Source organism: Homalodisca vitripennis, chromosome 1, assembly GCF_021130785.1.
Source record: "Homalodisca vitripennis isolate AUS2020 chromosome 1, UT_GWSS_2.1, whole genome shotgun sequence".
In the NCBI taxonomy this organism is placed as follows: Eukaryota; Metazoa; Arthropoda; class Insecta; order Hemiptera; family Cicadellidae; genus Homalodisca; species Homalodisca vitripennis.
In genome coordinates this window covers 155368410-155380553 of record NC_060207.1, presented here as the reverse complement: position 1 = coordinate 155380553, position 12144 = coordinate 155368410, and the positions used below count along the sequence as shown (strand labels likewise).

The window sequence follows — 12144 nt, the reverse complement described above, 5'->3', positions numbered from 1 at the left end:
CAGCACAATGAGATGCGTACCTCAAAACTTTGGAGATAAGTAGCTAGATAGATATCTCTTGCAGAGATTCTGCAACTATTGAAACAGTAATATATTTTTAATTAATTAATGTATTTATTTTCATGGTGAACACCAATCTACATAGATAACACCTTAAATGTTATATAAAAATTAAAAATTTCAAGTGGGTTGAGAAGATTTTAAAATTTGCTTAAAGAATATAACATTGTACAGTACAAAATAATCAATGAGTATGTAACAAGAAACACATATCATAGAACAAGCTACAACAACAAAAATATAGTAATTCGTGTATGTCAGTGTATGAGTCACTAAGTATTAGTGGCTAGATGTTACTAAGGAAAACATTCAACAAGATGGAAGAGATACTCTGAAGAAGTCAGCCCATATGGCAACTTCACTACTTAACCTTAAGAATCTTGTCATACTCCTGTTGGTTGAAACCTCCTGTAGAAGATAGCTATTGAAATTTAATTGCTACCACCATGAGGAACCACCAGTATGATGTTATTCAGTAGATCATGACAATCCAGAATGCCGTTAATAAATAATTTTATTTATTAATGTAGTATATATCTAAAATAAAACTGCAAGTCAACATAGATAAATAAAATTAATAAAAGTTTCTTGTCCTATGAAGGCTTATATTGTTTGTAATATAACAATTTAATATATGTTTGTTAAGATTTATCACAGACTCCTCAATAGTTGTTAACTTCAGAAGGTGAAAAACTGCCAGTGATACATAAAAGTTGGTCTTAGCTCTAAATTAAAGAGCAATTTCATTATGAAACCCTGAACCATTATAAAATTATCATACTATTCCAATACATGTTTAACAACCCTCTCTCTCCATCTGGGCCTCTTTAGTTATCCAGACCTGCTATCCTCAGTTGCAGGACAAGTATATATAGAATTATAAAGAATATTAATTGAAAATGTTAACTATCACATCATTCTATGTCCTAGAATGAGGTAGCAAGATTGAATTCAATTTGCTGAATATATTGCAGTGTTTATTGTTTTAGTGATATCAAAACAGAATAAAATACTAGATAGGCCTATTTTTTTTTTAACACAATTTTAAAATAAAATAAGATTTGACGCTTCAATATTTTAGATTAATTTCCAAAAACTTAATAAAACATTCCAAAAAGGTTAATTTTTAGAGTTATGTACTTCATAAATCCATAAACATTTTTCTTTTAGTGAAGTATAATGTACCTGGCTGTATAGGTCAACAGAACTCTCGCCCTTGAGCTGATGCCCGGTGAGATAAGTGTTGTGTGATGAGGCTATGTAATAGTGAGACAGAGGGTATTCCATCTCATTGGGGTCAGGGCTGACTCGCTCACTGACAAAGGCAAAGTTTTCCTTGTCCATCATGTAGCGGGCAAACCCCTCGAAAGAGAGACAGTGCTGTGAGCGCAATGTCGGGTCAGGCTCGTGGCGCTGGAACAGAGAGAGGTACAGACTATAAGAGTTAGTTATAAAAGTGCACAAATTTCAGAAGCTAGGTTTTTGTGCAGAAATTATGAAGATACATGTGAGAAGCACATCACAGATCTTCTTGAGTACGTGAAACACCATTATTATTTTACTGCATAGCAGCCATTTCATATCATGACCCTATCATGTATCAAATTAACACGATCAAGGCAATTTTCTCTAACAATTTACTAAGGATTACACTTGATCCATCTATCTACTCATAGTCTGGAAGTCAAGAGCCAAATATTTATGTTTTATATGAACACAATCTGACTTTTTGTGAAACTGTAGAAAACTTTCTCCTAATAAAAAATTGACTATCAATTACACAAATTTTGATAATGATTTAAATGGGAGTAAAACAAAAAGGTTAAAAGTACTAAAAAATAAAATGTTTACTGGTTACACTTTTTTAGCTTGCCTGACACACTTAAAACTAACCATTATACTCTCAAATAACAATTAGATTTGTGTAATGACAAATCACACACAGAGTATTGATAGTAACATGATGACATTTAGCTATATACAGTCTCTACCTGGTTGCCTGACACTAATATAACATTTATTCGCATTTCTGATAGTTTTAGTGACTTCGGCTAAAAAAGAATGAACTGTGAAAAAGTATTATCTTTAACCTTTACTAAAATTTTGACTACCATACAAATTAGCGTGTCTTACAACTAATTCTATTTTAGTGGACATTCCTTATTTCACTTCATGAAAGTGCAAATGAATTATTTAAGCATAAATTTTGTTTGGCAACAACGAGGTTTTAAGAATAATGACAAATGTTTCTATCAGACAATCTTGTTTTGCATATGTGAAAAATTTTAAATAACAACTTTCCCATCTTCGTACATTTTTTGTAGTCTGGTGAATGAAAAAGATATCCTAAGACTCCTTATAAAGTAGTTAGATAAGATGTTAACAAGGTTGGTAAAGACGGAGCAAATTTTATTTGTATGAGAATCAAATGTTTAATAACTTCCAGAGAAAGCTTAGCATGTGTTTAAAACAAGTTTTAAAATGTACTATAAAAATGGTTTGTTGAATTAATTTTATGTTCAAAAATAAGCAACACAGTACCTTTTCATAATTTTTATTTCTAACATGTGTTTTGGGTTCTGGCAATAATTCCATGGTCACAGTGTGATTTTGCAAATTTTATCATAGAGATGCAGATTGTTATCATATTCAGTTTTATTTTCATTTCTATAAAAAAGTAAAAAAAAACCTAACAACATGTGGTAGAAACTGCTGAATGTAATAAACAAGTTTTAATCAAAACAGGTGAACAGTGTTCATACCATATTAACTACAAGTAACCAACCTTTTTTGTGTTTTTCAGGAAATAAAAAATGTTACTCCCTCCTACCAGTAAAATAAAATGCTTGTATGAACATATTTTTTACTAAGTAAACATGTTAGAATACAATATTTGTATTATGAAATTAAAATAGATATTATCACTAAAAAAAGGTTTTCTGCCTACCGAATTAATATCAATTTGATGCTCAAGAATCATGTAATATTTAATATGCAATGAACATAAAGCGAAGTTTTGATTTAGTACTAAATTAATTCAGTAAGTAACTAAATAAAGTTTAGTTCTATTTAAGTTCGACTAGAAATTTGTAGAGAACTTTCTTTCTATATCAATTTGTATTTAATTGATAAAATTAATACACACTGTTATCTGTCTGTGTCTTACTTCCAAGTACAGGTTTAACCCCTTAACAGTTTTATTTCTTTATATAAAATTATATTGTTTTGCTGTACTACTTGCTTTTTAAAAAAAATAGAAATAGGTTTGTAGAGTTTTGATATATAAATTATTATGTAAAAAAGTTATTTTTAGTGCCTTTTAAATGACATCTCTTCCACTAAGTCATTTTCACTAACTGTGTCTGTGTCATCATCACGCAAACAAAGCCAATAGGTTATTTGCGTGTTGCATATTTCCATTGTACAATAAATACTAGAAATACAACTGTAAAATACTCCAGGACATGTGACATAAAACAGCAACACATAGTAGCTGTCAGCAGTGTGTAAGTACCTGTACAACAAATTTACCAAGGTGTAAAACTCATGAGAGAGGACCACGGAAGTAGATCTAGTAGAAAACGTGAGAACTACTTGTGTGACACGTAGCTGTCATAGAAATGCTGCTTGTACAATATTACAGCATACAACAGAATAAAACAGGGACAATATAACAATGCAAAAATTACGTTATGTAGTAGCTCGCTTTTACACAATCGCTATGAATGCAACATTATGTCAAAAACTGTAAAGGAGCTGAAGCCAAAATAATAAAAAAATTAAAATAAAAAACCTGTTATTTTACATTACAACTGAAGTATATTTAATAATATTTGTATTTATTTAATGATACAAATAGTTTTTTCATGAACTAAAGCATTTTGTTTGGTTACAAAAATATAACTGTAATTATAAAAGTGTTCAAATTAAATGCAATTAACAAAACATTAAAACCTATATACACCAGGGGACAAAAGGATAACAGTAAACTAACATTCATAGTGTTTTAATAATTAACTTAAACGTGTTTCTCCCCATATAATAGGATGGATAATCATCTATTATACCTTATTTTATATGATAGCTTTCATTAAATATATTATAATCAAATTATTTAATAGTTTTAGTTAAAGTAGAATTTTTATAATTGAAGTAAAGTAGAAAGTTCAGTACATGTCTTAATATTATTAACAAATTATAAGGAATCAAGGATAAAACTGTAGTTATGAAATAAGCTATTAGTAATATAGTAATTATCTTATTTAAATATCAAGGCAATTCTCTTAGTTACACCCATAAGAATCTAATTTGATTTAATATATTATTTGTACAGTCATATTAACATTTAAATAATTTTAAGACATTTCCAAATAAATTTAGTACCTGAATAAGTTCCTTTACTTCTTCTTCAGTTCTGTGCTCCATCTGCTTTGTTTCAAGAAACTTGACAAAGTTTGGGAGAGTGATCACTTGAGACTTGGAGGTGTCAACGCCCGCACAGTTGGAAATAATGCTGGAGGCGGCAATAGCATCAAATATCTTCTTCTTCTGCTGACCTGGAGTGTTCTTGTACTCCATCAGATCTGCAGAACTGTTCCTCGTCAACAACCCTTTGAACACATCCCACAGGATTTGTAAGTTCATGAAACATGATGTATTTTTCACAGAATCGAGAAACACTGTTACCATGGGATGCCATAAGGATGTTGTTTTGTGATTAAACTGATTTGAAGTGAACAAGTAAGGTGTGTTATCAGTATTATCTTATCACCATGAATTGCCCAACAATAATTGTTAAGACAGTTTTTCAAAGAAGTACCGATACAGTATTTGTTTTTTATGCTTTCAGATGTGTCTGTCTCATGGTACTTGTGTTAGCACTTCACTTTTGATGGGTTTTTAAATCTGAGAGTTGATATTTCATTATCAGAAGTCTTCAAGCTGGCATGATTTATTTTCATACTGATAATTTTAATTGCTAAGTTTTGATTGTACAAAAGATCCATTCGAGATTTTTATAAACAATCAAACTAAAGGTACCTACTTGTACTCTTAGGATTTTCTGAGATAATACATGTTACCAGTATTAGTTAAAATCATTGACTGTATTCTTATAGGAGATAAACAAATAATGTACATCAAAAACATTACTACACAAGCAACATACTGTTTAGTATCATAAAAAATAAAAAAGGCTATAGCCTTCAAGTATAATTAAATCCTTTAAGATATAAACAGAGGTTTAAAAGAAACAATAACACTCATATATATTTGAAGTTTAATTTTTTAAAAGCTGTAATATGGTTTACTATGTTTTATATTTTACTTAGTAGTGGTAAACGTTTTTGATTGTTGAATTTTTTTCATATTGCCATAAAGATCTCTTTATTTTGAAATGTTGATAATAGTCATTAAAATACTTTGTATGTTAGAAAATATTATAAATAAAAATTACTAAAATAAAAATTTATAAATTTTAAAATAATTTGGACATCTTTAAGTTTATACATAGTCATATCTATATATATAAAAATGAATGTTTGTATGTTTGTCCTTTATGGAATCGTGAACTATTGGACCGATCATGATGAAAATTTGTACGTATATGTATTTTTCCACGGAGAAGGTTTATAAGCTATGCCCATCCCTTTCCCGATTCAGGATTCCGCCCCACTGGTTACAGAAATACCCATAAGAAATGCATTGCAGCAAACATATGTTAACGTCTTTTCAAATTTTTAATCAGCTGTTCTTTGTAAACATATATTACACTTATAGTTTTAAAGCATAGAGTAAGCTTAAGAGAAACGACAAATTTTGTTTAAACTGTTTTTGCAATCACTGTTAAACATAGACTTTACTATCCAGATAATACAATTCAAATTTGACGTAAAAATTCACCTTTAACTGCAATATTTATTTAATATAAACCATGCTCATGCTTGATCAGAAGAGTAATGCAGATATCATAATTACTATCTTACGTTGGCTACAAATATAAAGAATGTTATAAAATCAACCTTAGTTGTTTTTTTTTTGACAGAAGTATGGTTCTCAAAACTCCGTGTGTACATATTCTCTCGATCGAGACAACAAAGCAAGCTCAATCGTGGCATCGGAGATATAACTAATTTAATCTAAAATTTATTATAGTAAAAAAAAAAATTTACTAAGTAATATAAGGACTTCGGTTCTTAAGATTTGCGTGCGAAGCCGTGGGTAACAGCTAGATAGAGGCAGGAATATGGTACATACCTTCATAATACGCCCAAGAGGCTCACGATGGAACGACTATCAATTATCTCAGCAATGTTTAGAATGTGATAGAAAAAGAATAAGTGAATATAGTGTACTGTTTTCAACGGGAAATTGCGTGCGAAGCCGCGGGCAACTTTTGCAAAAAATTATTGAAATGCGCAGCAAAGCGCGCCGGGCCCGCTAGTTAATTTATAATCTTTATTTAACTATACACTTATAAAAAATCTCCATAATGGTTGGAACTTCTGACTCATATTAAGGGACCTGATAAGCTAAAGGACAACCAATCCCTTATTTTATGCACACATTGCTGAAATGGTCTTTTTTGTTAAAATTTAATACTTTGCACTCACAGCTTACGTATCCCCTTTTGTAGAGTTTAGACCTACCAATTTTCTGTTGTATTTTTGTAGTGTGTTCTGGGGAGTTTTTGGCACTTGTGTCATTAAGAGAGCTATCAGAGAGGCTTCGACAGGACATGGCCAGCTGGTCAAACAGTTCTCTCAGGTCCTTCCTTGATCTCAGGCTGGAACAAACACCACCAGACAGGTAATACAGGACTCTATACGAGACATTGAACTGTGAGTATATTATTATCATACGATAACATTTTAGTTCCCAATCAGTAATAATTGGTCTTATATTATAAATGAACTGAGGGTAGTTTTGCATGCTCAGGAGTTTAAAACGAGCTGAACTTCAAAGTAACTAACAACTGAAAATATGTTCGCTGATTTAAGAAGTTTTATTTGTTTTCTTTCTGTACCTGATGTAGATATCAATAGTAGGCTTGTCACCAGTACAATGACTCAACCAACTTGTGGGATTCATGAGTTTATCAACAAAGTTATAATTTGTATCATTGTCCTGTGTATGTTTTATTTATTGTTGAGATTGAATTTATTGATATGAGCATTTTGTTGAGTATGAAAGACAAAACCGAAGCCTTTTTGTCCTTTAATTCCAAAAAGGATATCTGAACTCATTTAAACTATAGACCTACTTTTATTGATGCCATAGCACTTCACAATTCTATGTACTATTTTGAATTTAGGGAGGATTTACTCTCTTTGCATTAATTGTCTGGATGAACTCTGTTTTTTTTTAACACTGAATTGGTATTATATTGATACTCAAATGAACTGTCTTTCAATAAAAATGTTTGTTACAATATCAGCTATTTTACTGACTTACCTAAAAGATCGGAATAAGGCAACGAAATCACTGAAATCCAGTTGAGTCTCCTGGGTAATGGACCCGTGACGGAAGTTTCGTATTTGTGCAAAAACATCGCTTTTCATTTTGTCCCTAAAATAAAAAATAAGGCGCCATGTAGTAAAACCTGTTTACCGTTCTTGCAAAGCAATATGATCATAAAGATTTAGGAATTATTACTTATTATTATTGTAGCAATATCAATGTTGTAGGATTATGGTGAATTTGGTTCCAGAATTTGGTCTTCTATGATAGACCTTGCGGTTGGTGTAGATAAGTACTTGGATGAATATTATGGATAAAATTATGTCATTTGAATGAGGTGTGATAACATATCATACATGTCACTGCTGACAACCTTGTGCAACAAATGAATCCTTAATTCACTCATGTACAGTATGCTGCCAGCATTTACTATGATATATTCATATATCTGATGTATTTTGTAACTGTCATAATAATGAGATTCCAATACATGGTGTAGAATTGAAGAATGCTAATTAGCGAGGAGTTATCACTCAGTTCATTACATCTTACTTGAAGAAAACATGCAGTAAAATCAACCAAAAACAATAATAGGAGGAATATATTACATGATTTTATATGTTTACATTTATAGTAGTTTATACTACAGCACTATTTTTAATGTGTTAGCCAATGATACTAAAAGAACATTCTTGAGTGTGATTTGGTATCAGTATTAAACTATAAATTTATATTAAACTTGTTATTTCTAATAAAATTTTAAAAATATATTACATGAAATGAGCAACAAATTATTATAATACTTTTGATTTAGGATGAGATGTATTTAATTTAAATTAATACCTTAATACTGATTACAATTCACACACAAACACAATTTTAGTAGCTTTGTAATTTCCAAACTATATCAAATGAATAAGTCAATAACATTAAGAATATATAAAACCAGTAATAAATTTAATATAAAGATATAATATAAAGAAAATAAAGTATTGCCACCATTTCAGGGTGTTCTTGTATAGCTTGCATTTTTAACAAGAAAACTTGTTTAAAATAAATGCAAAAATGGCAAATTGCATATTTGTATTTATAATTTTTTTCAAAGATAAAATATAAATACATATTGTGTTATGAAATTCTCCATTTCCGAAACCTGGGAATCATCACAAGCATACACATATAAAATGTGTACTTTTTTATATCCTGTATACTACAAAAGCATACATATTTCATTAGTTTTCTAGTAATGTAACACTACATAAAATGACTCCAGAGTTTGGTAAAACATTTATATTCATGTACAGTAAATATTATCTGACCTTTGGTATTGAATGGGACTGGAGGTATCCAGGTGGTCTGATGATCCATGGGGACTCTGGGGGATCATCCTGGGGATCTCCATCTCACTAGAGATAGACCTGCTGCGACTTGGGGGTGCCCCAGGTATCTGTCCTTGGCGTTTCAATGTTCCTCCACTCACCAGCTCACTCAACTCAGGCATCTTGCTGCATGCTAGGTCTTGCTGTGGAATCACCGACATGTGTTGAGTTTATAGTTTTCAAAACGTTTTATTTTAAAATTATTATAATTAAATTTATATGCTGTGAGAGTTTAGTCATTTCATAAGTATGAAGCCATGTTAATATGTTATAACTTTATTAGCTAAGCTTAATTATATCTTGTTAAAATATTTGTATGAAAAAATTTGACTGTTTGTCTCAAAATGTCTTATTACTTTTATAGTAAAGCCTCTAAGACCAGCAAAGATCTAAAACTAGAAAGTTAACTTATTTTGTATTTGTTAGCCAGATTCTATGTACCTCAAAATACTTGCCTTACTTGCTGTGACATTTAATCTATCATTGTCATGAGCACATATATCTAGGACCGTAAACAGAATTTGCTGTGTCCTGCCAATGGTAGTTCCTAGATCTGACTGTTGGATGGTTACGCACATGGTTTCAATGAAATTTCTTTATGTTCTGTCTTTTAGTGGTCAAAAACGTCCGTTTAATTTCAGATATTTAATAACTCTCAAGAGCTACTTAAAATGTACTTGTCGTTTCTCATCATACTATGGCCATAGGACCTATAGGTGGGTTGTTTTCTTCTGAGGACTAAAGCGTTTCCATGCAGTCTCAGTCTGGATTATCAAGCCGAAGCAATATATAACAATTTATTGATTTTTAAAACTCATTTACTTACGATAGTTTTAGATTTGTATTAAACTTATTTTTTTTTTTTTTTAACAGAGGGCCAGGTTTCCTAGGCCTGGTAGTTGCCTTTAAATTTATTTACTAGCACATTTTAATATATTTCTGCTTTATGTAGAATGTTAAGAGATGTAAAAATTTGGTTTAGAAGTAGTTTTATAAATTTTATCTTAAAATATTAATTAATGTCCTAAATATATTATTATTCTCCTTTATGAATATAACATGGATATCTATATTTATGAAAATATTGCTTTCTATATTATTATTTTTAAAAAAAGGTATAAAATCCTCAGTCTACAGTGGTACACCTCTACCTGTAGCAGCTATAGTCATATTCTGGAGGTAGAGTAGATGTGTATAAAACCACCAGTACATAATGTATTATTGTAAAAATGATAGTAAATGGTAGTAGTAGATGAATAATAATAAATGAAATGGTTATTTTTTAATATTTATTCTTTCAAACAATCATCTTGAAAATTAAGTTAAAATCAAGAAAAATCATAATTATAATTTTCTCCTTTCCTCTAAGTTAAATGTAAATACTAATTTTATACTTTATTACAAATTTAAAATTTTAATAAAGTAATAAGGCTGTAGTTTAATTATAGTACAAAGAGTTGAACAGGAGGAATTGTTTTTTTTTTCATACAAATAGAAGGGAAAAGAAGTTGTATAAAAATATCAGGATAGGGTTTGAGAGAAAAAAATAGAATTTGTTTGTTTTTGATAGGCTGCCACACATTTTTTATTAAAAAAGATGTAATAAGGATTAAAAAAAAACAAGATTGCCTTGTCTGACATTTAGCTGGTCTCGTATTTTGCCAAGACTGTAAGAAAGATAGACTAGAAGTGAAAGATCATAAGTGAGCAAACCTCTATCACAAATAAAAAATAAAAATGTATTGTCTATTAAAATAAATTTGTCATATTTAGTTTTTCACTATTTTTAGAAAAGAATTGTATAAAAGCTACAGTTGTTAAAACGATTTTCATACCTTGAGTGCTTGAATGTTTCCAATTGATCTCTTCTTCTTAAACTTAATGGAGGGACCACGCTTGCAGGTTCCGTTGTCAGGCGGAGACATGCCGCTGATTTTACCAGGGTCAGCCCAATCTCGTCCACCAAACACCTACAAGGTTTTATTTGCAGTTAGCTGTGCATTCTTAAGAGCAGTCAGAGTATAAAACGGACACACAACCAAACGCTTTATCGTTTTTCTTACAAATTGTATATATTTGAATATTTAAACAAAAAAGTACAAAAATGTTTTTTTCTGAATGACCAATAAAAATATTAAAAAGCTAAAGTGCATTTGGATGTGTATTAATCATACTTTTAAAATGAGACGTATTGTATAATTTTATACTAGCAAAAATTGAGTAATATAGTGTTTTAAATTTATTATTGTTTTTATAGGGCTAAAGCCAAGAAAGCCGTCACTGCAGCTGGATCTTAGTGTTAATTTTATAGACTACTAGCGGACCCGGCGCGCTTCGCTGCGCATTTCAATAAGTTACCCACGGCTTCGCACGCAAATCTTAAGAACCGAAGTCCTTATATTACTTAGTAAATTTTTTTTTTTTACTATAATAAATTTTAGATTAAATTAGTTATATCTCCGATGCCACGATTGAGCTTGCTTTGTTGTCTCGATCGAGAGAATATGTACACACGGAGTTTTGAGAACCATACTTCTGTCAAAAAAAAACAACTAAGGTTGATTTTATAACATTCTTTATATTTGTAGCCAACGTAAGATAGTAATTATGATATCTGCATTGCTCTTCTGATCAAGCATGAGCATGGTTTATATTAAATAAATATTGCAGTTAAAGGTGAATTTTTACGTCAAATTTGAATTGTATTATCTGGATAGTAAAGTCTATGTTTAACAGTGATTGCAGAAACAGTTTAAACAAAATTTGTCGTTTCTCTTTAAGCTTACTCTATGCTTTAAAACTATAAGTGTAAAGAAATTTAAAATAGTAATTAAATTATATATAAATATATTTTTTGTCGCATTATATATGTTTACAAAGAACAGCTGATTAAAAATTTGAAAAGACTCTTTCACTTAATAACATATGTTTGCTGCAATGCATTTCTTACGGGTATTTCTGTAACCAGTGGGGCGGAATCCTGAATCGGGAAAGGGATAAAAAGTATCCTATAACCTTCTACAGATCAAGACGAACAAATTAAAAAAAAAAATAGGCGAATCCGTCCAGCCGTTTGTGAGTGATGCTGTTACACACGAACAGTTTCATTTTTATATATAGACTATTTGAAACAATAAATTTATTAATGATATGAGCCATGGTAAAAATAAACTAATAGATATTATTTGCAGGTTTGCATGTTAAGCTACTACACCTCAACACAGAAACAGCTATATACATAGATAAA

General features: G+C 30.2%; 1 protein-coding gene across 5 annotated transcripts in view; it reads right to left on the bottom strand.

Annotated features, from left to right (window-relative positions):
- LOC124374291 overlaps window positions 1–12144 on the bottom strand; it is a 1063620-nt gene that overhangs the window by 18834 nt on the left and 1032642 nt on the right. For all 5 annotated transcript variants that reach the window (XM_046832534.1, XM_046832531.1, XM_046832545.1 and 2 more), the window contains 6 exons: window positions 10733–10867; window positions 8838–9040; window positions 7513–7626; window positions 6708–6844; window positions 4444–4670; window positions 1246–1473 (listed from right to left, as the gene is read on the bottom strand). In XM_046832534.1, coding sequence (XP_046688490.1) covers window positions 1246–1473; window positions 4444–4670; window positions 6708–6844; window positions 7513–7626; window positions 8838–9040; window positions 10733–10867 — 1044 coding nt within the window. The remainder of the gene's footprint in view (window positions 1–1245; window positions 1474–4443; window positions 4671–6707; window positions 6845–7512; window positions 7627–8837; window positions 9041–10732; window positions 10868–12144) is intronic.